Source organism: Sorghum bicolor, chromosome 8 (genome assembly GCF_000003195.3).
Source record: "Sorghum bicolor cultivar BTx623 chromosome 8, Sorghum_bicolor_NCBIv3, whole genome shotgun sequence".
NCBI classification, from domain to species: domain Eukaryota; kingdom Viridiplantae; phylum Streptophyta; class Magnoliopsida; order Poales; family Poaceae; genus Sorghum; species Sorghum bicolor.
This window is the reverse complement of record NC_012877.2, coordinates 58,486,281-58,511,991: the sequence shown is the minus strand read 5'-3', so window position 1 is coordinate 58,511,991 and position 25,711 is coordinate 58,486,281. Positions and strand designations below refer to the sequence as shown.

Sequence of the window (25,711 nt, the reverse complement as noted above, 5' to 3'; positions counted from 1 at the left end):
GCCAGAGTGCGAGCAAGCTGGTCCGCGCAGCCTCGGTGGTGGTGTCAAAGCACTCAAGGATAAGGACAAGGACTTCGTTAGGGAGCACGCTGAGGCAGTCCTCGCCGCTGTTGGGGGGCTTGGCAAGCTTGGCGGCGATCTTTTGCTTCATGGAATGGGGAGGGATTTCGGATTTGGGGGAAAGGGGAATAGTAGCCGAGCAGACCCCCCCCCCCCCCCCCAAGGTGCACATCTGACAGATATGGGGAATATGAGATCATGCAAAAACTTTTATTTTTTCTAAAAGATGTAGGAGAACTACACTTCATTGTGTTAGGCATTGTTTAGTTTAAAAAGAAAATTTTTGAGTGTCACATCTTATGCGTTGAAAATATGTCAAGAGTGGTTTTCGGATACTAATAAAAAAAATAAATTACATAGATCGTGTGAAAACTGTGAGATGAATTTATTAAGGCTAATTAATACGCCATTAGCACATGTGAATTATTGTAGCAATTATGGCTAATCATGAACTAAGTAGGCTTAAAAGATTTATCTCGCGATTTACAAATAAACTATGCAATTAATTTTTTTTACATTTAATGCTCCATGTATGTGTCTAAAGATTTAATATGATAAGTAAAAAGTTTTTGGATGGGGAACTAAACATGACCTTAAGAATTGTGCAAAAACTAACTACAATGAAAACCCATGCAAAGGAGACTGGGGGGGAGGTCAATCCATGGATAGTTGCGAGTTGCAGGGATAAGGAAAAAGAACATTTGCAACACAAATTGTCGATAGTTGCGAGTCGCAGGAATAAGGGGGAAAAAAACGTTTGCACCTATTAGTTGCTTGGGTGACCATTTGGTTTGTGCTCGCACAGTATGTATTCTCGTACTTCGAAGTTGGGAAGATGCTTCATTGATCTAAAGTTGATGCTATAATAGTTTTCAGTATGGCAATCAGTTATCTGAAAATGGGATGTCTCCTGCTCATGATCTTATTCTTCTACTTATTATGAGTCAACAGGACATTAGTAACGTTTCATACTTGATGGAAGACATAGAAATTAGATATATTGACACAAAGGAAACTTCAAACTTCAAAGATGTTAATTCTATCGTTAGAAATCCTAAAAAATCCTAGGGAACGAGCCATTCCATAGGAATTTAACAAGCCGATCTTTATCGGAAAATTTCCTTTGTGTCTATAATTGAAATCACTTAGTGGAATGAAAGATTATAAATGCATCAGATGGTTTAAATGCATTGTAGTACTCCATCCGTCCCTGAAAGCTGCAATTTCTAGAGTTGTCCTAAGTCAAACTTTTACAACTTCGACCAAATTTATAGAAAAAAATGCTAAGATTTATAGTACCAAATTAATATCATTAAATTTATTATAGAATATATTTTTGAAAGATACTTATTTTATGTCATAGATATTGATACTCTTTTCTATAAAGTTGGTCAAAGTTAGAAAAGTTTGACCGACACAGATTCTAAAAGTTAAAGCTTTCGGGGACGGAGGGAGTACTCAAATGGTTGGTACCATGGCATCAATTTCATACCATTGAACGACTACCGAGACAAATATATATAACCTTTGTTTCTATTCTAGTTATGAATAAGCCCTCACAGAGGCCAGTGGTATTGGAAGTGGTAGTAATTTGATGCCATGAATCCCATCAAAAGAAAATAAATTAATCGCTGAGATGAGACTATTTGTGATTCTGTATCAATCAACATTTTGCTCTGCAACCATGTTGTAACACAATATAATCAGGTTTCCTCCTGCAGGTCCAGACTGTCAGGCAAGACAGAACAGCAAACACTCCTGACTCCTGAGAGTTGGGGTCGCAAGCTGCCTTACCTAAAACAGAACAAAAATTGTATTATTTACACGGCATAATAGCTTGCGCCTGATGCTTCATCTATTAGACTTCTTTATTTTTTTTTACAAAAAAAAGTAGGAGGAAAACTTGCCTTCTTATGAGACGATGGGGTATTGCAGCTTTTGACTCAGACTGCCTCAGGAGCATGAACTGAACTTGAAGTAAATGATTTTTCTTTTGGAACTCCTTTTCCATCACAAAGAGGAACCCTGATCTGGTCCTTGTCTCTATGTGATTGGAAGTTTGCAACTCCAATTCAATGGAACTTTCAGAGACTCCTCTAGTGCTAGCAAAATTAATGGCAACTAAATTGTCATTTGCAAGGACGTGTGGATGCATGGAGAAAACTTTACTGTCTCGCATTTCAGTATTTGTGTAAAGAAAAAAAAAACTGGACCTGCTAGGACCCTAAGACGTCAAAAAATTAGAGCAGCTAAGACGATGGACATGGAACAAACAAGAGCTGAAAGAAACGTGATGCTAGATACAAATCCTATGTGGGCCTCATCTCCACAGGGTATCCGCCATGCAGCTTTCTCCAGGGGTGCAGCTTTGAGATTCTTAATCACCCAAAGACAGGAATCAGAATGGATTTCCTTTTTTCTGTACTGGAGGAACAAATCTGGGTTACCAAACTCCACCGTGGCATAGCCACTGGCATCAAGAGGCTGCAAATAAGCATCACAGTCAGTAGTCAACTAAGTTTATTCAGAAATGTTCTGACAAATTGTTACTAAATATGCCTATGAGAAGTTGACCAAGATAAACAGTGAAACATGTATTTTATTAAAGAAAAACACCCATTTCAGGCATGTTTGCAGCATTGCAGAACATGAAAGCGGCAAGGTGGGGAACATGATCATCACAAGGAAATAATGTTTTCTACTTTTTTTTTCTTTTTCCCATCACTTGGACCATCATCAGTCTCTCCTAAACATTGAGCATGAGCATCTCATATATAAGTATTCCACCACCTATTATTCCCTAGCAAGAGGAAATCATAATCATATGCAATAATAGAACTTTCTCTTCACAACCTGAGTTGCCTAATCACATAATTCAGTTGTACGAATATGTTCTGTGTATCCCAACTTTAACACTTTCCAAGATGTAAATTAAGACATGTACACAGTAGAACAAAATACAAGGATATACAATGCAGCAAACGTTTGAAGCTCAAACTTAATTTAGAAAAGTAGGGCCTACAAAGCACAACTATATGATAATAGTCATTTTCAGTTTGTTACTCATATAATCATCTAACTCTCATTTCCCTGTCTCCCAGTTGACTCTGCAACCAAAGTTATTTTTACAGTAATCCATCAGAATTCTAAACAATGCCAGGATTATTTTTTCCCTAAAATTTCTTGGAACCTTTACAGGTACCATGCACAAAGGGTGGCCCCCATCACAATGCATAAATCCATAGAAACTGGAAAGATATTTTTTTGCATTAAAAGCAAAACTGGACAGAAATTATTAAAGTCGTTGGATAGCTTATCTATATATTTGGCCCATGGTTTGTACAAAACATGCCAAAGGGAGAGGCAGACATATATCTACTATTATTATGCATTAGCATGGCCCAATATAAGAATAAGAGCTTCTATGTTCCGGCATGCATTGTTGGATGTCCATCATGGTAATGAAGAACCACTAATCACCACCAAGTTGTTGAATTTTTAAAACATTAATGCAAATCAATTTCTAGGCAAATCTGAATGTTCTATTTGCAGGTACAGAAGCATATCCAAAACTAGTAGGTTACAAGGCAAAAACAAGTAATGTTCAATTGCAGATAGCAGGAACTAAACAATTCAAAGCAACTTTTTTTTTTTTTTTTTTTTTTTTTTTGCCACTGGTAGTTTATAGGACCTTACCGGGTATCTAGCATGGAGAGGCAAGTCTATTTCAAGGTTACAGTCGGTTGAAATGATTAGCCTGAGATCAAAATGAATCTCGACAGATGACCGATTGGATAGAGCTGTGGGAAGTTCAAGATTGGTGTCTCCAAAAACAGCAACATCCACGAAAACTGCAAGATTTTTTAAATTAGCAGAATGCAAATAATAACTCAATTCTGTAGTCTACCTCAGATTCAGATTTTACCTTTGCGCTCAACAAAATGCTGTAGCTCAAATGGGTCAGCAAACACCCCATCCGGGAGTTTTTCAAATATCACCAGATGGGCATCATAGCCATCAAGAAAATTAACCATAGCACCATCACAGGCACCAAAATCCATAGAATAGACTAAACGGCGGTGAGAACCTTCACCAACCAGTTGCCGGCGCAATTTTGAGAGCACAGGCACTTTGACATCTTCAGCAAGTCCTTTGCACAATTCACCAGAATCAGACATTTCCACTAAGTCACGACGCTGAGCAAGCTGGCCCGTCAAGGTGTTGTCTAGATATGCATCACCAATGTACGGCCTAGAGCAGGGCATGCATTTGACGGATTTTTGCCTTCCGTCTGCCTGTGCAATGCATTAATTAAAACTTACCCACATAAGCACCAACCAAATCAGAACGGAAATATCATTAGAAGCAGGGTGCATCTTAAAATCCAAACGAGATACAGCTAATTACCCTCAGGCCACCCAACTCAAACAAGCATATATTTAAGCCGAACTTGGGATAGATCGACACTTGCACTAAAAGAGTACAAGTACAGTAAAATTCAGCATCAGCTAAAACCGAACGATTTCCAAACCCCTTCCAGACCCAGCTCCAGCAAATCCGAATTAACGAACCATCACAATTCCCGCACAAAACCGCGGACAAGTAAATCCGCGTGTACCAGAAGCGCCTATCCAGGCCCACGTACCTGCTCAGCCGACGACGAGGCTGCGGCCGCCGCGCCGGAGATCCAAGCGGCGGCGAGCGCCACGGCGAGCAAGCACCGCCCGCCCCCCGCCGTCATTTGTCAGGAGGAGGAGGAGGAGGAGAAGGCGGCGCAAGGAGCTTGTGGGTAGAGATCGGAGAAAGAAGCAGGGGCGCAACCCTCTCGGCTCTCGCCGGCGTCGGGGAGGCGCGGATCTCGTCGCGGCGGACGGCGGAGGGCCGGCCTGGTCGACGGCGATGGCGGGGCCTGGCCTGGGCCGAGCTGGTCCGTCTCAATCAATTTGGTTGGGCCGACTGGAGTACTTACTAGGCCATTGGGGCTTTCCGGCATTGCACGTGGTTGTGGTTGATACTGCCTCCATTTTAAAATGTTTGGGTTGTTGGAATATTATTAGATTTTTTATTTATTTGCCATTCTTAAGTGAACCAACCTTTGTGACGTGTGTGTCAATGACATGTGGGACCATATGAGTCACTGACATGTGGACCAGGAATGACAAATCTGCAAGAACTATAGATGGCCACCGGGTCGGGCCGGGCCGGACCGGCACGGGCCCGAGCCGGGCCTGTGCTGTAGCGTGCCGTGCCGATTTGGCCCACGTGCCTGACGTGCCGTGCCTCTGCGGCCCGCGTGCCTGGCCTTCGGCCCAAGCACGGGCCCACGGGCTGACTTCGTGCCGTGCCGGCCCGCGTAGCCCGGCGGGTCGGGCCGGCCCATAGCCTGGTTTTGTAAATAAAACAAAATAACCACACAATGACAATGATCACTTCACCAACATAATGGCACAATCAATTTTTTACAACTCTCAACTTCTCAGATTCACAATCTCAGTCTTAAATTATAGAAATGACATCAAAAAAACATGTAACATAAAAATGACTTGTTTGTGCAATGCCCGCGAAGGTGGTACCGGGCTATTATCGGGCCAACCCCTAAAACTCGGGCCGGGCCGTGCCAGCCCACGGGCTTAGAGGTCGGCCCAAGTACGGCCCGCACCACCGGCCCGGACCCACGAGTTACCGTGCCGGGCCAAAATGTCGTGCCGTAGGCCGGGCTGTCGTGCCTCGGGCTGTATGACCATCTATAGCAAGAACCCACCCATAACGATGGCATGTGGTGGCAAATAACTAAAAAGCCCAATATATATATATATATATATATATATATATATATATATATATATATATATATATATATATATATATATATATATGTGTGTGTGTGTGTGTGTGTCATGAACTTTTTTTTTCAAATAAGGCTCTTACATAACTGGAGCAGCATATCTTGAGATTGGTAAGTGACGAGTGGCGTCTCATTATTAACGAGAACGTCATCTATCAATGCAAAAAAAAAGTATCGTTAAATCTAAATATAAATCCTAACAAATATGAGCACCTAAGTTAAAATCAACAACTTTAAAAAGATGACAAGTTCCACCGCAAGTAATCTAACCAGTTGAGATATGATTAGTTTGCTAAATCATGAAATTTGATAATTAGTTAATCAAAATATATGTACAATGTTTTATAAACAATGTTTCTCATATCTCTTTTTAAAACATTGATTTCTTAGGTCATTCTCAATGGAGAGTTTTATAACGTTGTTTCTAATAAAATAGAATGCAATGAAACTTGGATGAAACCATCACTCTCAATGTATAGTTTTATTCTTTTGTTTCATAGACATTTAATTGTATGACTCATCTTGAGTTGGTAACCGAGACGAGAGAGTTCTATCCCCATGAAACTAATTTTTTCTCTCCCATCTTAAAAATGTTACCACATCATCGAAAACGCTTACGTGACAGATTATTAAATGTAAATAAAACTCTGATGGAACTCACACCGAGAACGACCCTAGCAACTAATAACATAGTTTATAAAATACATTAGTTTTCAAAACATACATTGTGTTGAAACAATAAATCAACATATTCATATTTCATAGCAGTATATTTTAATGAAAAAAAAAATGATTTTGTACTACCAGGAACTTTTGCTTCTCCTCAGGAGTAAATTGTTCTGGCTTCCCCTCTGCGGCGTGATAGCAACTCATAGCAGTCAACCACAAAATTATTCTCTCACGCCACCGCTTATAGTTTGAACCATCAAAATTATCCGATTTTAACGCAGCAGCAAAACCACTAATAGAAAAATGTCTTATATCAGGTTTTTGGATTGTAACTATAACATATTTTAAGATACACTAATCGTGGAAAGCACATATTCACGCCTTATAAAAGATAAATGTAATGAGTACGTCCTATTAGCGCTTAAATCTTTTGGATTGGCAGTAACTCTTGGTTCTAGTTTGGCGACAGTGAACTAATTGACCGTTGTAATTTCTTAATCTGAGATAATGAAATTTGAGTTTTACCCGTTGTGGGGAATAAACGTAAATGTGTAATGGGGAAATGAACTAGAAAACTGAGCAAAGAGTTTACCATTACATATGGTCTTTTCAATTTCCCTATCTGAAAACTTACATGTATTGTTTTCCTATAAAAAGTATAAAGACACTTGCAATAAGTTTTCGCAGCAGCGGGTTCTTTCGCCTCTTGATTTACAGCCAAATTCCCCTCATTTTGTATGTAACTATGTATACCAGTATATGTATAACCGAAACCAAAATCCTCCAATGTGGAGTATCCTCACAAATGGAAGAATGCCCCCTCCTTTACTTCAGTTGCTTTAATATGGGAAAGTCCCTGTCAACTTAATATGATCAAGGGTTCTTTTCAAGCCATAGCGCTCAACAGCCGGATAGCCTGCTCTGAAACCACCTCCATATGCCTCAGAAGAATCTGTTTCGATCTGGTGCTTGATGAATGCCCCAAGCTTCTTCTCGAATTCGGTCTTTGCACCCTTCTTTGAAGAGGTAGGACCTGAGGATGACGAAGATGACGATGCTTCTGAACTGGATGCGACGTTGCTACTAGAACCAGCGATGATTTCTGACTCTAACCACAGGTGGGCCAGAACTTGGCAGATGCCTTCTTCAACCTCAATACTAAGATTTCGGAATCCTACCGAAAGAAAAATCGTGTCAGCAACAAGAGTACCAATTATCTATCTTTCTTTTGGAAGAAAATGAGTGTAGAAAGTGATAGTGATGCATGTGAGGCCCAAAAAATTATTAGCATAAATAAATTACCTTTGAGACGAAGATATGCATGCATCATCTCGTGGGCCAGAATGGAACCAGTTTGTAATCTGCATAGCCATCATATTAACAAGTAAGTAGATCTACCTAGCTATGCTTCAAACATAAGAACTTCACGACTTCATGATCCATTAGAGGTTCATTCACAATGGAAGTGGCAGAAGCCTTGAAGGATGACATTAATAAATCAACCAAGGAGGGAAAAATAAAGGTAAAATAATTTACCTTGGCAGACCATATAATATAAGGATTGCAGTCACTTCACACAGCCGAGACAGCTTGTATGGTCCTATAATCATATCTATGATTCTGTTTCCTGGTCCAATCTGTGGTCTTTTTAAGATCTGGAAGAATTATATCACTCAGTACATGCATCTCTTAAAGTTTACCTGTATTAGTAGTCAAATCAGCAGAGAAATGCAACTAAAGAACTCACCGTTCTAACAATTTGCTCTTCAGAAAGACATAGACCTCTGGTTTCTGGTAGGTGGTGCCCCTTGAACGAAGCAAAAAAGCAAAATGAAATGTCATAAGTTAGGGAGTACATCAAGTATTGTGCACCAAATAACCAGTTCATGTCACTTACATTTTTCTCAGCTTCCAAGGCTTCATTCAGAGCCTGCCTCTCAACTAAAAGTAATGGAATTTGCTGTTCTACTTTCATGTTCAAACCTTCAAAAAATTCCTGAATATCCATGTAAAGATGTTGACATTCTGGAGTATCCATTACTGAAGAAGTGAGACATTCCAAGCAGAGTTTCCTCCCATCATCTAATGTTATGTACTTGATCTCCCTTGGCTGAATTTCAGGATGGAATGAGCATAAGAACATAGACACACAGGGCAACTTGTAATGTCATAGAAAGAGCAAAAATGAAAATGAATAGTTGCAGAAGAAATAAAAGAACCAATAAAGGCCCAAAACTTAATTGCAAAAGAACTGTGTATTGCCTCTGTATGCTGAGCCCACATATTGCCTGGACTTAGAAAGAGCACCCTGCTTACACTTTTGTCATTATTTGTGCAAAAGGATTAAGTGAGAGGTCAGAAGCTGGGCTATATATGCTGGCTCCAACATATCTAAAATATCCATGCAGATCTCTATTTTCAGACCACACCATAACAACAGGTGACACAGGCCAATATCACTAGTTGGCTTGGGTATTACATACCATGCTGGCATTCTAAAACTAGCAGTGAAGTGCAATGGTCGCAACTGAGAATTGTAATGACAAAATGACTCAATGATGTAGCTACTTTCAGTGATGATGTATAGGGATCTATACTGGTTCCAAGAAAATCTGCTGTTTTGTAGGCCCTGTTTGGTTCCCCTTACTAAATTTTAGCTAGCTAAACTTTAGTCACTTTAGTAGCTAAAGTTCCAAACACATTGACTAAAAGGAGCTAAAATAGTTTAGTTCTATTAGTCACTCAAGGGTAGCTAAAATAATTTTAGCTAGCTAAAATTTAGCAAGGGGAACCAAACGGGGTCTAAATGTTAGCCAAACTGACTGGCTTCCAAACAGGAAATTGAAAAGTGGTCTCGTTAACAGATATAAAACCCTGTACTGACCTCCATTCGTTCACAACTGCAGCATCTAGGAGTGCCATCATCTTCATGGGAAGGACAGTACTTCTGCATCCAGAAAGGATGTGCTCTGTATTCAATGAGGCCATCTCTATTTGTTGGAATCTGGGGAAGAAAGACATGATAATTGCAGTTACACATACGGATCAGAAATGTAATCTGACACTTGAATTGTGGGCACTTACAAAGTTGTTGCAGACATCACATTTTGGATGAAAAAACTCTTTGTAGCAGGATTTGTGGTACGGCTGATCATCATGCATAGCAAACTGCACAAAGATGCATTATCATCAATTAGTTGATCAATTTGAAGAACAGTAAATGGAAAAAAAATATACTACTCTGATACTCTCATACCTCATACTCTGATATGGGCTTGTTGCAAGCAAAACATCTGAAGCATTGAGGATGCCAAACTGAATCCATACAGCTAAGGAAACGCCCATGGCCAATTGGGTTGTGGCATCCAGCACAAATCCTACACAAATAACAGGACTTCTGGTCAAGTCAATGCTGGAAAAGAACTACTGACATCTAACAATGATAATAGACACACAGAATGGGCCATGAAGCTGATATATGCAAGTAAGCATATGATGACTTAATTGCACACGCTGTGCTAGCATATGTGCAGAGCTAATCATTCCATGAGTTCTTTTGGTACTAGCAAGATGACACTAACAGCTACTTCTATGTATCATCCAATTAGCAGTTGAATTCAGATCACCTAAGAGGGTAGCATGATAAGGCCATACATATTTAGATCATTTTTTAATATGGAAACAAAACAGAAGGAGACTTGTATGACTTCTTAGTTTTTACAACTAAAATATCAAATAAATCAGCGCAAAAAAATAAGTACCTGGATCCACTCTGTGAATAAACGTGTGGAGGTGGTTCATTTGCTGGAACATACTGCCGAGGAGGCACACGCTCAACAGGAACATCCCATCGAGGAGGCACTGGAACATCCTCAATAGGAACATTCCGTCGAGGAGGAGACTCTGAATTCAGGCTCTCCTGCAGAGCCCGTGCAAGTTGTTCATCTTCCTCCAAATTATAGTCAGTATCTACATTAAAATTCAGCAATGGTGCAGTCTATATCAATTTCATTTACAAAGCTACTGTTCCCAAGGAGATGAATTCTATCATATGGAACAAGATGGTCAACAATGATGGCATAAACAAAGAGGTAACAGGATATGAATAACTAGGCAAACACTAACCAATAGCCGCTGCCTTTCCCTTATTCTGATCTTCCTCAGCTTCAGCTAGCGATAATGCAATAGCACGATCTATATCTTCATTATCACTGTCATTGTAGGTATCCTACAGTAATGAGGACAAAAGCAACATTGAATGCAGTATCTTTTATCTCAGGATAATGCATTCTATAGAACATGAACAATCACGTTACAAGGTGAAAGATTAAAACTTATTTGTTTAGGTATAGGTAAGATGAACAGATACAACCAGCTGCAGTAGAAACTAGGAAGGATAAAGGAATGCACATGACAGATTTTGTTCAACAGCAGAGCACATGGGGTAGAGGCTTACTCTGGTGTGATCAGATGAATGTCCTTCATGCCAGCCTCCATCATAGTGACCCCTTGAAACTCTTCTGTTTACTGAACCCTTGAAAATTTCTTTGAACCAACTCATGATCTTGAGCTTATGTGATGATCAAACCTCCTTTAGCCTGCAGCGAAGAACAGAATGAATCCAGAAGAAATTGGAGAAACCTTTGTAGTCACAAACTGAAAAGATTCTCATTCGTCACTGAGCACTTTTTCTGTACTTGTAGTCACAAATTAAAAAGACTCTCATTCATCACTGAGCGCTTTTTCTGTACTATTAGCAAAGGGAGACCTTTTTAATACCTTACCTTAGGAAGAGCTGAAGGATAAAACATAAAACTACCAAAAATTTCAGTGAGCCCAAGCATGTTCTCAACAATTCGCACGTGTAGCAAAACAGAAGCCGAATCAGCACAGTAAAGACAAGCTACTGAGCTGAAGGGACAAAAGGGAACAGCTCATAATTGACCTCACACGAACAAGACGAAGAAACATGGATACCAATCCTCGGGCTCCCGATTAACTACGAGTTCAGTGAAAAAAAAGGACCCAGCGTTCTATCCAAACAAGCCCAAATCAGTGGCGATCACCCTATCCTCCGAGCTCCCGCGATTAACCAGTATCATACCACTAAGCCCAATCCCAAGACACCATGAGAAGCTTCACAATTCAGCAAAGGTGCTCACCTCGAAGTGATTCGGAACCCCCCAAAACGGCGCTCGAGTTCCGTAACCCGTTTGGCCACACAACAAGAGGGCGCGGATGCAGCTGCTACACGGCTTCAGCGAGCGAGCGACGGGCGAACCGCCGGCCACAGAGAGAAAGCACTGTTTTTTTTGTCCACCCTTTCTCCTTGATCCGAGAGCAACGACTGCCCCACTCCACCCGCCCCGCCCGCAGGATAAAGAAAACGGAGACGGGAAAGCGAGAAGGGAACCCGAGTAGGTGCGCGGCCAGATTCCGGAGGGGGTGGGGAAGAGGACAAGGGGCAGGGGCAGGAGCCGGGGAGGCGAAAGGAAGGAGCCGAGGCGTGACATGGACGGCAGGGGTGGGACGGGAGGCGGAGTAGTGGAGACGCAGCGTAGCATCCGGGTCTCAGTCTGAAAAGCTAGGCGGGGGCTGGGAGGTGAGGTGACGTCCGCCTCGCGCTGGCACAGCGACGTCTCCGGCCCTCACGCACGCGAGCGACGGCGCGAGGCCGGAAGAGGCGGAGCGAGCGGGGGAGACGCCTGGCCACATGGGCGCGCGCCGCGCGGTGTGGCGTCGCATTTCGCCGAACGCCTTGCGGGACGTCGAGATCAGATGGCGACGGGGAAGAGGTCGCGGGTGGGGTGGCGCGCGGTAACTGGAAGGAATGGAGGCGTGGACCCGGGTGGACTGAGTAAGTTGACTAGTCAACCATTTTTGATGCTACTGCTCAATCGAAGGTAGGTTGACTAGGGCCTTGTTTTCTCAGAAAATTTTGCAAAATTTTTCAGATTCTCCGTCACATCGAATCTTTAGACGCATGTATGGAGTATTAAATATAGACAAAAATAAAAACTAATTAGGCCCTGTGTAGATTCGAGATGAAAATTTTTTGGATGTCACATCGGATATGTCGGAAGGATGTCGGGAGGGGTTTTTAGAAACTAATAAAAAAACAAATTACATATCTCGTCAGGAAACTGCAAGACAAATCTATTAAGTATAATTAATCTGTCATTAGCACATGTGGGTTACTGTAGCACTTAAGGCTAATCATGGAGTAACTAGGCTTAAAAGATTCGTCTCGCGATTTCAAACCAAACTGTGGAATTAGTTTATTTATTTATATATATTTAATGTTTCATGCATGTGTCCAAAGATTCGATGGGTTGGATGAAAAATTTTTGGGTGGGAAACTAAACAGGGCCTTACACAGTAGTTTGATCGAAATTGACGAGACGAATCTTTTGAGTCTAATTAGTCCATGATTGGACAATATTTGTCAAATACAAACGAAAGTGCTACAGTGTCGATTTTGCAAAAAAAATTGGAACTAAACAAGGCCTAGGGCTTGTTTACTTGCAGATTCGTCTCGCAAATTACATATAAATTGTGTAATTAGTTATTTTTTTACCTATATTTAATGCTCTATGTATGTGTTGTAAGATTCGATGTGACGGAGAATCTGAAACATTTTGCAAAATATTTGGGGAAGTAAACAAGGCCAAGTCTACGTACTAGTAGCACTTGCAAAATGGTTCATCCACTTTCAATTGAAGGAAACTTTATGTTGGTGTAGTCTTGTGTATTGACCACATAAAAAAAATTCATCGAGTGTATTTTGTAATGGTTTATTATAGGTCAAATTGACATGCTATTTGAACCATGAAGTCTTGGTGTGAAAGCTGATCATCATTGTGGATCCACTACCTAAGGTGATGCATGGTGATTTGTCTATAATGTTTTTTTAAACTGTTTAGGTAGCAATTGATTGTTCTAACACTCGATTTTTTTCCTTCACTATTCTTCTTTCTCATCACCTCTACCGTCGCCAACCGCCCACCACCCCACCACTGTCATGCTAGGGTTTTGTCGGTCGTCCCACCTCTGGCCACCATAGCGCGCCCACAGTAGCCTCTTTCTTCCCCTTTCTTGATCTCCGGCTTACGCGGTGAGCTTCAGCCATAGTGCCCCCACCCCAACCTGGCCCACCTGCCTCCACTGTCACCAGGCCTCCTCACCGCTTGGTCGCTGTCCCTACCGCCTAGGCGGCCTACCTCCCTCTTCCCCCGATCCCCATTGTACGACCGCTGGACTTGGAAAGAAATATTGGGAGAGGCCGAAAGAGAGATCCGCTAAACTTACTTGACACCAGCGAGCTCGTCGTCTCTCACGCCGATGAGTTCCTCATGTGAAACCCTAGCCGCGGACGCGGGCGTGGAAAATCAAGTGCTAAGAGGGAGAGAAACAACCAAGTGTTGTTTAGTGTTTCTAATTTTTTTCTATTTGGTATTGGTAGGACATACAAGTGAGAGGACAAAGGTGTTGTTTTGCTATCTATTAGCTCTATTGGGATAGATAGTGAGACTTCACAATAAATGTTATCTATCTAGAGGTTAACTCGTACCTGCAACGCAAACACTAGTATTTTGAATAATTGTATGTCTACAACAAGATAGAAATAAAAAAGGTAAAGAATATGTGAGTATGGCTCTAGCAGGCATATCATTGTCGCCTGCGTTGTGAGTATAACTCCAGCAAACAACAACATTTTTTTTATCACAAACGAACAACAACATTGGTGCGTGCACCATGAGTACATCTTTGATGAGCCCATAGATGGTATTTCTTTTTATGACCAATTTGGTAATTAACTGTGAAGAGAAGGCCACCCACGTTTTACTAATTCCATTCACACAAGAGGAAAATTGTTGTGGCTTCTCGCTACTTCTACACCCCAAAGCTATTTTTGGTTTGCATTGGTGCATGCTTTAGGAGTCCTGCCAAGTACACAAAAACAATTTCACAACAAGAGAAAAGAAACGACATGTGCAACCTGTTACTCAGCTAGCACGCAGCCTACATCATTCATAATATTTCAAGGTTCCATGATCCCTCCAACTGAACAATAATCGTGTTACACCACGTCACACCTGCACATATATAATTAGAGAGCAATAACGCCAATCATATAATGGGTTAATATAACATGTGTCTACTCTAGATAACCACTAACAAAAGTTCTGCACCTCCATTGCATAAAACATATAGCTACATGTCTTATTTTCTATCCTGCTGGTGACATGTTACTTAACTAGCAAGTTGCAAAATCATGCATGTTTGTTTTTTAATTCCACAAGTCACATAGATGCGTGGTTAGGTCGTCATGCATATAGTCAAGCAACAACTTTGCTGGCTCTACGGCAATACCCGTACCATGTGAGCAGGAGTAGTTGCTTCGTTCTGCCCATGTTAGGTACTTGCTCATGAGTGACAAGAAGCATATACTCAAAACACATGTCATTAAACTTCCACACGCAACATCACACCATGACAGACACGGCAAAAATTGTTGCTAAATCGTGTCCTGTCGGTACGTGTGGCCGTGTGGGACGATTTTGGCTGGATGATATAAACAATTTTACACGCTTTCGAAGTGTTTGTAACCATAGATTATCAACCCTGTTGTTGATCCTTACCTCACACAACCTTTTATTTCTAGTTTTTTTCTTTTCTAATTGACTGATGACTTCTGAGAAGAGATAGCCGTCAAAAGGAGAATGTGCAGATGCATGCTATGATGTGACTCTGGCATGGAGCATATCAGGCGTGTTCCAAACAAATATGAGTCTCAGTTCAAAACAATAAGTGAAGGTCTAGCATTTATTGTCAACATTTTAAAAGATAATATCAAATATATCAATATATTACAAAGACAATATATAAAAGATTAACTAAACAAAATAGGGGTTGTGCATGGAATTTATACCAGGCAATGATCATCGTCTCGCGTCCTGATCTGAGTCTGGCCATCTAGGATTGCTACTAGGTCTCGACTCTCGAGCGACGAACAACACCAAGGGCGAGGCAAGCGACGAAGCCACAAACTCACGAAGGGTTACAAACTTACGTGAAGAAGAATTATGGACTCAAGGTGCTTCCTTTCAAAGCTAGTAATATGCCACGTTTATTGAGTCTATGACTAACTTACTAACTAAAACAAGTCTAAAATTATTATATATACTTAGGACACTTAGTAATTTTTGGGGCCTAGTTCGGTCGCATAGCCCGCACATGCTCCAGAACGCCCTTGGAGCATATGATTTTTTTTGATAACCAATAATATTTAACGTGAATGCAAGCTTTGCAAATCCTCATTAGTAATTAGTTAATCACAATAATCATGAAGTCATCAATCGCGGAAAAATAGGCGTCAAAAGAAAGATAATGACCATTTGGTTATGTGGATTATATATTTGGCTGAATTGTATACTCCCTCTATTCCAAATTATAAATCATTTTTACTTTTTGGTATATCAATTTTGCTATGTATCTAGATATATGTCTAGATATATAGCAAAATATATGTAGCAAAATTTAAAACAACTTATAATTTTGAACAGAGGGGTACTATGGTTGTTGGATAACTAAGAGTTAATGTGAATGCTTTGCATTAGGGGAGTTAATATGAATGCTTTGCATTAGAGACTCCAGCTCATTAATCATGTCTACTAATAATATCCAATCTCTACAATCCAGATGTCCAACCACAGAATATACATACTACTCCTACTCATGAAGTCATCAGTCGTCGACATTAAAGTGGTTTGGCGAGAGATGACAACCCAATTGCCATATATTTGAAGCTGATGTGTGCCCCCATCCACTTTCTTCTTCCTCCTAATCATACCCCAGCTACATGCATTTGCAACCTCTCCAACTCAACTCTATCCAATTTGCCAAATAAAACCAACACAGCGAAAAAACCAAACCATGGGCCCACAAAAAGAATATACTTTTGAGTCAGCACACAGCACACACGGAAAGAACCAAATTTAAGAAAGCTAAGGCCCTGTTTGGTTCCACCAACTAAATTTTAGCTAGCTAAAATTATTTTAGCTACTCTTGAGTGACTAATAGAACTAAACTATTTTAGCCCCTTTTAGTCAATGTGTTTGGAACTTTAGCTACTAAAGTGACTAAAGTTTAGCTAGCTAAAATTTAGTTGCTGGAACCAAACAGGCCTAAAAAAAAAAGCTCCTCTCGAGCTGAAAGAAACATCTGAGAAAGAAACTGTGCAAGTTTTCTCGTCATAATTTATCTGGAAAAAAGCTGGGCTTTGACACTTACTTTACGTCTATTTGTCATTGTCGGCTTCATTCTCTTGACCTCTTCAATTCAACGTTACAACCATTTTTTATGATGAATTCAGCCCGAACTGAGGCCTTGTTTAGATTAAATCACAAGACAAATCTTTTAAGCCTAGTTAGTCTACAATTAGATAATATTTGTCAAATAAAAACGAAAATGCTATATTATCAAAATTCAAAAACTTTTTACATCTAAACAAGGCCTGAAAATGTGTGTGTTTCCAGTGTTTGCCTAAATTCTAAATAGTGTTTCATCCATTGTTTAGGCCCAAAAGCAAACTATTCTTGGAGAGGTTAATCATGATGCTAGCCCATCACCAAGAAAGGCCCAACATCACCGCCGCCGCCCCTGCGCCCTCTTCTCCTTCCCGGCGGCGGCGCAAAGCAAGGGCAGCCCAACCTATCTCCGGCCGCCGCGCCGCCCCTGAACGGCGACGGGTATATGGTCGTATGGAGGAGACGGCGAGGCAGCTCATCACTCGCCTTGCCGCCACCCCGGACTCCGCCGTGCGAGACCTCCCCTTCCTCCACCGCGCCCTCACTCTCCCCCTCCTCTCCGCCGCGTCCGCCGCGCTCCGCCTGTCCCTGCTCCCCTCGTGGCTCCGCCCGCGCCGCGCGCTGCCCGTGCCCGTCGTCAGCGTCGGCAACCTCACTTGGGGTGGCAATGGCAAGACGCCCATGGTCGACTTCTTGGCCCGCAGCTTCCACCGCCTCGGCGTCTCGCCACTGATTCTGACGAGGGTTAAGCTCCTGCTCTCCTCCTTCTCTTCGTCATTTTCTTCAAAAACTAGGGTGCACTACATTGCTTTAAGTGTCTGTGTTTATGAACAATCCTGACCCACTTGGTGTCGCAGGGTTATGCAGGCGGTGATGAGCCAAAGATGCTCCGGAGGCGCCTTTCCGATACTTCGGCCAAGATTGGGGTCGGTGCAAATAGAACAGCAGTGGCTTCTTCCATGCTGCAAGAATATGGATTTATCCATCATTTTCAGAACACCTGTGCCGAGAAGAAGTTTTCATCAGCCTGCAAACTGGAATCTGGTAGTAGGATTGGAGTAGCTATATTAGATGATGGTATGCAGGTACATATGGAGATGCATTTTGTCTTCTGTTTTCTGATTTAGCATTAGTAATTGTTTGACAACGTTATATGGGATTGTGGATGGAGCTACATTATGGCAGTTTACTTATATGCTCTTTATACATCCCTTCCTTTTAGGCAGCATTGGAGCTTGCTCCGAGATGTTGAGATTGTGATGGTTAATGGGTTGGCTCCATGGGGAAACTCCCATTTTATTCCGCGAGGACCCATGAGAGAACCTCTGAGCGCACTTGGTCGAGCTGATATTGTGATCATTCATAATGCAGACATGGTATGTGGTAATATGTAATAGAGAAATTGTCGTCTCTTATCTTGTTTTGTTACAACTTACTGTTATAACATTTACTGTAACACTCATGGTGTGAGTCACAACTCTGGCAGATGCATAAAACTATGCTGTTGAAGTGTGTAGTTAACCTTGACAATAAATTTGAGGGTCAAGTTAGGTTAAAGTAGTTTGAGAGATAAGATGACCTGAAGAAATGAGAAGGGTTTTCCTTCCTTTTTCCCTTTTTGTGTAATTAACTGTTTGAACTTGAATCAATATGCACAGTAACTGTCACCTTCCCATATAAAGAATATCATTGTTAGATATGAGTGATTGTTGTAGATTAGAATATGTTTGCCTGGCCAGAAGCAATTGATCATTGCTTGAAATGTTCTTGGAATTACCATTTTCTACTTAACAGGCTTCTGAAGCGCAACTCAAAGCAATAAGGTCCACAATAGAGGAGAATAGCACAACATGCTCAGTGTTCTACAGCAGATTGGCTCCATCACATTTTTTTGAAGTTAAACAACCATTACAGAGAATTCCCCTTAATGTGTTGAATGATAAGATCGTGCTATGTGTTTCTGCAATTGGCTGCCCAAATGCTTTCATTCATACAGTCAGAGAGGTACGTCCTTTTTTATTTTACTTGTGTTTCTTTCCATTGTGCAGAACCTCTTGGCATTACATATTCTCTGTCACAATCCTGTTTGTGGTGGGAATACAATATGCACTATTGGCAACTTGTTATTGTTTGCTAGTGTTGAACCTGTGAATGCCCTGCTTAGAAATTTGTTGTAGCCTGCACTAGTTATGACACACCTATTTCCTTAACCGACCAGAAGTGTTTGATCCTTTCCTGTACTAAACATAAAGTGTAGTAAATTATTGAAAGCATAAAATTCAAGCCCCTTCCATCCTTATTCAGTTGTGATATCTATCCTTGCTGCTGCAGATTGGTCCACTCAAAATTGATAGGTTGGATTTCAGTGACCATCATTTCTTCAATGGTCATGTAAGTGCAGCCATCTCTTTAATTTTTTTCTCACCACTGCTAAATTCCGCACAAACAAATCAAGATGACTACTTTCAAAAATCAAAATGAACAGTGAATTAGAACACACTCCAATATGTAGAGAATGTATATGCACCCTGTTCTGCTTATTTGACTGCAAAGTATATGAACCCCTGCTTGCAATAATGCAACGAGCTACTTCTGTTCTCTGCTAAAGTGCTAAAGCAACAGAATACTCATAGATTCTGTCATTCTGTGATTATGTATTTTTATTAGTGATGGCTATTTCCCATCCATCATATGATGGTTGTCTTTTCTCTTATAATTTACCTCCAATAGGACCTAGAGATAATCCAAGAAACGGTGAGGAATCTCATGGACCAGTACAGCAAAGATACCATAGTCATAGTTACTGAGAAGGTAGTGTCTTTTGAATCCTTGGTGTCTAATCTTTTTCTTGACCATCCATTGTAATTCCAAACTGTCCTTTGTTTGGGCATGTAGGATTATGACCGTGATCCAGCTGCCCTTAGGACATTGGATGCAAAGGTTTGGGTGCTGTCTTCTTCGTTGCAGATTATGCCTCACAAGGAACAAGGAGAAGATGAATTCATGAGGAAAGTTAACGAGATTATCACGATTACTGGGTGTGCAAAGTCACATGCGGTGGATCGGGCCACGAATTGCTGATGGTGAACAGTTTTGCTTGAAGATATGAACATTAGCATGCAGGGTATAGTTTTTCCTTACAATTGAGCCAGTGTCCTTAGTTCTTAAGTTACATTTGGCCCAGGTGATCCTTTGTACTGAACTTATTGTAGGAGTGATAGATATTCTCACTTCATTCGTGAGAGTGTTTGTTAAATGCTTATGATCATCATTGAATATTGATTTGTGTATGATGAATTAAGTTGACAACAATGAGCGATGCTACTAAATTCATGCATTCAAACACCATGGTCACAAGCTATCTTCTGACTTTGAGACAGTTTTTTTTTCCCCTGATGGGCAAGTTACCTCTTTTTCCAGTTTCTGGTATATCATATTGTATGAAAAAACTTCGCGCGGTTAATTTCCCAAGAAATTTTATCAAGTATTTTTGCAACTTGGTCATCCATTGTAATACCCATGGAACCTATGAGTTTGTGCTGCAGGTCCAGACATGTCCAACATTGACAGTATGAACCAGATCTCCGAACTCACTTCAAATGCAAAGAGGGCAAGCTCCATGGGTATCAAGTATCAACACTACAGATCAAAGCCGCATGCCGATCGGCTACTCTGACATGTCATGTTGACGAGTAACTCTTTCTCACATCTAATCAATGCAGAAGCAGAAGGAAGGTGAATTGGATAGAACTGTTCCAGAATCACTGAAAAATGTTCAAGTTACAAAAACTAGAAAGAGATGCCTCTTTGCTTGACTATACTATCCCTTCGCCCATATACAACACCGAGTTCTGAATTGCATTGAAATTTGGCTTGCCTCTTGGAACTACTTGTGTGCTAGAAAGGGTGAGTAGTTTTGTTGCAGTTTCAAGATCTATGGCTTCTTATGTATGATAGTCCCATTGTAGTATGCTAGAATAATACTCCATTCAATTACAAGTCTTTTGTTTTGAATTATATAATTGCCTACATCTCATTGAATTACTCCTTGCAGTTACTAATGGAATAAGGTTTCAAAGCATAAAAGGCATACTAAACTGGATCATCAATTCAATACTAGGGGCATATGATTGAAGACATGTTATTATCTAAATTTTATCAAATATTTTTGCAGGTTGCACTGCTAAAACTCTAGCTTCCTGGCCGTGGCGGGAACAACGTGACGGTTTGTTTATCCACGGCAAGGATATTCCCACTCAAACTTACAGGATTTAAACATGACCAAGTACTCAATTTTTTTTTCATTCAAAGAGTTCATTATTGTCCAACTAGTTCCACCTAATGTTTAATTGTTTATGCTGTTGAGTCTTGAGTGCTAGTAACGAATAAGGTCCTGATCTGTATTTACTAACTAATTGCTACCCTCTTATATTCAACTATTATTTTGGTATGTAGTTCTCCAGTCCCGGCACAAGCATGGTTTTTCATGGACTGAAGGCTCATTCACGTGCAGACCAAACCAAAGGAGACGGATAATTTAAAATCATTAAAAAAATTCTGGAAGAGGTACACTGGAGTATTAGTATTCCAATCATTGATGATGATTTTCCTCTTACAAACAGAGAAAATCATCTGATTTTACACTCGGTTAACAAACATCGTAGCCTTGCTTGCAATTGCAAACCATCAAACTTTACACATTAAAAACACCCAAATTCTTGCCAACTCTCCTGTCAGATGAACTAACCAAGACAATAATACCCTCAAGATTCAGAAACGGTTTCCGTTTCTCCCAAACATTCTATGATTAGCAGCTAAAGTTTAAATTCCGCTACCATTTCAAGATGAACCTCTATCTGATGGCCAAACATCACCTGCGTCAGAATCAGGCTGATGAAGAACGTACGGCCTGACGAAAGTCCTCCTCCACCACACCTCGAACGCCCTCTGCAGATTCGGGCAATCGTCGCCGAGCTTCAAGAACCTCCCGAACCACGCCAGCAGGATGGACCTCTGCTCCTCCAGCGGCAGCGTGAGGATCGTCTGCCCGATGCCGTCCTCGACGAGCCTCCTGTCGAACGCTGCCGACGCCGACGTTGACGGCCGGGAGCCGCCGCCGCGCTGCAGCCACGCGTAGTCGTCGATGAGCGGGTGCAGCCAGACCTGGAGGAGGCGGAGGCGGGCGTCCCTGGGCGGGAGCAGCTCCCCTCTCCCGACGCCGACGAACAGCCGCGCCGTGACGCGGCTCACGGCGTGGCGGGAGGGCGCCGGCACCCTGGCGTGCGACGCGGCCAGCTCCGCCTGCCCCGACCACAGCGCCACGAAGCCGTCGCCGCCGCCGCCGCGCTGGCTCGCCACCAGCATCTCCACCAGCCACAGCAGGTTGTCGGTCTCCAGCGCGATCCGCCGCGTGACGGCGGCGGGGCAGTAGTAGTCCGATTCGGACGACGACGACGACGACGCTTCCGCGAACAGCTCCCGGAGCCGGTCCAGGCAGCCCCGGCACGAGGCGTACAGCGTTTTGGCAGAGGAGATGTCGTTGTCTGGTGGTGAACCGTCGCCGCCGGCGACATGGCTGCTGCGGCTGCTGTCTTTAAGGAGGTTGAGGACAAGTGCCTTCATCTCGCGCCGGCCCCGGTCGTCGGTGCTCGTCAGCACCATCTCCGTGATGCTCGCGAACGTGTCGCTGGGCGGTCTCAGACAGTCGTCGGAGGCGGCGACCCTCTTCAGCAGCGGGCTGACGACTCCGCCGTAGTAGTTGTTGCAGCAGCCGTCGTCCTTGTCCCTGTCCTTGCTCTGGAGACAGCGGACCGACGACACGACGCTGCGCTCCTCCTCGTCGCCGACCCACGGGACGGCCTCCAGGTAGTGGAGGCAGGACGTGACGCAGGCGCGGAATCCCAGCGCGTCGGCGGCCTTGATGATGCGGAGCACGCGCGGGACGCTCTCCTGCTTCAGCAGCAGCCGGTGCTTGGCCTCGTCGCAGTACATGAGCCCCACCGTCTCCACGTACATCTCCGCGTCGTCGCAGTCGTCGATCTCCACCACGCAGGGCTGGTTGGGGGCGGGGCCGCCGCCGCCGCCGGCGGCGGAGAGGCGGTGGGCGAAGAAGGCGCTGCTCTGGGAGAGGACGTCGCTGTGGACGCTCATCCTGACCGCGATGCCTTCTTTTCCGTAGAGCATCACCGTCAGGTCGCTCGTCTCCGGCCGCCCGAACCCAACGCAGACCTTGTGCTGCTGCTGCTGCGGCGGCGGCGGCGGCGACTCCTGCTGCCCGCCGTCCGGCGCCGGAGCCGGAGCCGGAGTCTCGGTTGTCGCTTGGCTTTGGTTGTGGTGCTGTTGGTCGTCCGTCACGGCGGGCGCCGGGTCGTCGGTGACGGACGGCGCGGTCTGGACCGAGGGGGCTCTGGACGGAGGGGCCGAGGAGGTCTTATGCGCCGGCGGCGCGTGCTTGGCGTGGGGATGGTGGTGGTGGTGCGGGTTCTTGACGAGGCTCTTGTGCAGCGCGGCGGGGGACGGGCAGCACCAGAAGCCCTCCGGTGTGACGGCGATCGGCACGGTGCGGGGCCTCCCCGCCGCCGCCGCTGCCGGCGAGCCCTTCCTCCTCTGCTGCCGCCTCGATCCGTCCATCTCTACGGAATGGACTGGAGCACATCCGACTCACCGGAAGAACCTGCGCGGCCGGGCGATTGCAAGATGAGCGACACTCTGAACAAGACGAAGACAGAATTAAATCGGCGCTAAGATCACAAGACCCCCCGCCGAGAAGGAATTGGACAAGGCAACGTCGCAAGACGATCGAGACTGGTGGCACTTGGCAGACCCATGATTGCATTGCATCCACTCAACAATCGGGTTCGCCTAATCACCTGAACCTGACCCCCCGTATCTAATCTAATCTATCCACAATCAATCAAAATCAACCGACTGAACAGTGGAACAAGAACACCTGCGGATGGCTGCCTAGTACTTGTCGACAGCGACATGCCGGCAGCGGCGTCAAGAACACACACACAGCACACAGCACAGCGCGGGGCGCTGAAGGAGATGGATGGATGGGGGCAAGTTTTCTCACCTGGAGGGTCAGGGACTCAGGGACCGTCAATCCACGCTGCTGCTGCTGCAATGCCCGAACTGCTGCAGCGTCCTGGTGGTCTACCACTCTAGAAGGTAGGAGTACATTCCGGTTGGTCTACCACTCTAGAGGGACCGTCAATCCACTCTAAAGGCAGTACTAGCATCAGCAGCAATTGCCAGTGGAGTGTAGAGTCGCGCAAAAGCGAGTTGCGCTTGTCTACGTATTAGTGATTTAATAGTGTTTTTTTTCTTGTTATAAATTGACGAACAGTATTTGTAATAATAACTTTTTTCAATCAAATGAACAGGCTCAGCGAACAAGATATTCTCACGATAAATCAGTGAACACCATTGCGGACCTTCCACATGCACAGTGCGAGCACGCAGCTGTGCTTTTCTTGACCCTTTTAGCATGAAATTTGACCCCCTACGGTTGATACTGATTTGTTATATAAGAGAAAAAGATTATTTGTTCACTAAAAATAACTACAGATAAATTGAGAAAATCGGACGTCGAGCATCATAGAAGAACGAAAAGTTCATGCGCATTTGGCACGCGTGAATGTCCATGAAGTTTTCACCAAGACGTTGTGGGCTGCCTGGAGTGTCAAGTTCTCTCCCCCGTTCAGGAGGTTGGACAACGGACGGAGAAGCCGATGATGCCATGCAAGAAACATGTTTCTTGAGACGTGTACTGCCTAGGTGTAAACTAAGAACTTTTCTAAATTTGACCAAATTTATATTATAAAATAATTATTATTATGGTACTATTATTAGATTTTTTCTTAATTATATTTTTATATTTTCATAGTATACTCACTTTACCTTATAAATTTTAGTATTTTTCTTTATAACTTTGGTCAAACATGAAAATACTTTAACTCTTCAAGATTTTTAGAAATGACTTATAATTTGGGATGGAGGGAGTATTAATGAAGCAGCGCAAGGATCTGGGACGACGGCATCATTTGCGTTTGTGCCTGAGGGAGCGGGGCCACTGGACATTGCTGCTGCTCAGTAGTCACGTGAGGTTGCCGTTTGCCGTTGGCCGTTGCAGTGCAGGCTGGGCAGGGACAGCCATGGAGCTCTGCCTGCGTCTGCGTGTGAGACCACAACAGGGAACAGGGATGAACTAGGCCTTGTTTAGTTCGTAAAAATTTTCAAAATTCTCCATCACATTAAATCTTTGGTCGTATATATAGAGTATTAAATATAGACGAAAATAAAAACTAACTGCACAGTTTACCTGTAATTTGTGAGATGAATCTTTTGAGCCTAGTTACTCCGTGATTGGACAATGTTTGTCAAATAAAAACGAAATGCTACAGTACCCAAAAACAAAAAATTTTGCCAACTAAACAAGGCTAGTTCACCCAAAAAGCAAAAAGTTTTTAAGATTCTCCGTCACATCGAATCTTGCGGCACATGCATGAAGCATTAAATATAGACGAAAGCAAAAATTAATTACATAGTTTAGCTGGAAATCGCGAGACGAATCTTTTGATCCTAGTTAGTCCATAATTGGATAATATTTGTCACAAACAAACGAAAGTGCTACAGTACCGAAATCTGAAATCTTTTCGAAACTAAACAAGGCCTACTACCAGCTACCACTGTGCTGCTGTGCATGCATGGAGGAGTTGGATCTCAAGACTTTTGAACCATCGCGAGCTACTGTCGCGTCAGGCCGTCAGCCATCATTGTCTTCCTCCATTTCATCTCATTTCATCGCAGGAGAAGAAGGTTTCTC

The 25,711-nt window shown here is 43.0% G+C and overlaps 4 protein-coding genes across 6 annotated transcripts; 1 reads left to right on the top strand and 3 right to left on the bottom strand.

The window, feature by feature from the left end:
* LOC8069741 (phosphatidylinositol-glycan biosynthesis class X protein) lies at window positions 1,676-5,047 on the bottom strand. Of its 3 annotated transcripts, none has more exons than XM_002442404.2 (5): window positions 4,706-5,047; window positions 3,986-4,355; window positions 3,757-3,911; window positions 1,968-2,544; window positions 1,676-1,854 (listed from the first exon to the last, which is right to left on the bottom strand). In XM_002442404.2, the coding sequence occupies exons 1-4, from the start codon at window positions 4,799-4,801 to the stop codon at window positions 2,293-2,295; spliced, it is 873 nt and encodes a 290-aa protein (XP_002442449.1). In that variant the 5' UTR covers window positions 4,802-5,047; the 3' UTR covers window positions 1,676-1,854; window positions 1,968-2,292. The 3 variants fall into 3 exon arrangements, with proteins under 3 accessions (XP_002442449.1, XP_021321835.1, XP_021321834.1); XM_021466160.1 differs by having other exon boundaries at window positions 1,676-1,849; XM_021466159.1 differs by having other exon boundaries at window positions 1,676-1,845.
* LOC8076630 (protein DA1-related 1) lies at window positions 7,125-12,104 on the bottom strand. The gene is made up of 12 exons (XM_002442403.2): window positions 11,737-12,104; window positions 11,031-11,172; window positions 10,700-10,802; window positions 10,336-10,543; window positions 9,831-9,951; window positions 9,659-9,742; window positions 9,459-9,578; window positions 8,472-8,684; window positions 8,322-8,381; window positions 8,111-8,229; window positions 7,877-7,935; window positions 7,125-7,748 (listed from the first exon to the last, which is right to left on the bottom strand). Exons 2-12 carry the CDS (start codon window positions 11,133-11,135, stop codon window positions 7,414-7,416), a joined length of 1,527 nt encoding a protein of 508 aa, XP_002442448.1. The 5' UTR covers window positions 11,136-11,172; window positions 11,737-12,104; the 3' UTR covers window positions 7,125-7,413.
* Window positions 17,180-20,238, top strand: LOC8069740 (probable tetraacyldisaccharide 4'-kinase, mitochondrial). Its single transcript, XM_002443433.2, has 7 exons — window positions 17,180-17,628; window positions 17,742-17,969; window positions 18,111-18,260; window positions 18,679-18,888; window positions 19,216-19,275; window positions 19,615-19,695; window positions 19,780-20,238. Exons 1-7 carry the CDS (start codon window positions 17,188-17,190, stop codon window positions 19,963-19,965), a joined length of 1,356 nt encoding a protein of 451 aa, XP_002443478.2. The 5' UTR covers window positions 17,180-17,187; the 3' UTR covers window positions 19,966-20,238.
* Window positions 21,462-24,312, bottom strand: LOC8069739 (BTB/POZ domain-containing protein At3g50780). The gene has a single exon (XM_021446462.1). The coding sequence runs from the start codon at window positions 23,512-23,514 to the stop codon at window positions 21,724-21,726; it is 1,791 nt and encodes a 596-aa protein (XP_021302137.1). The 5' UTR covers window positions 23,515-24,312; the 3' UTR covers window positions 21,462-21,723.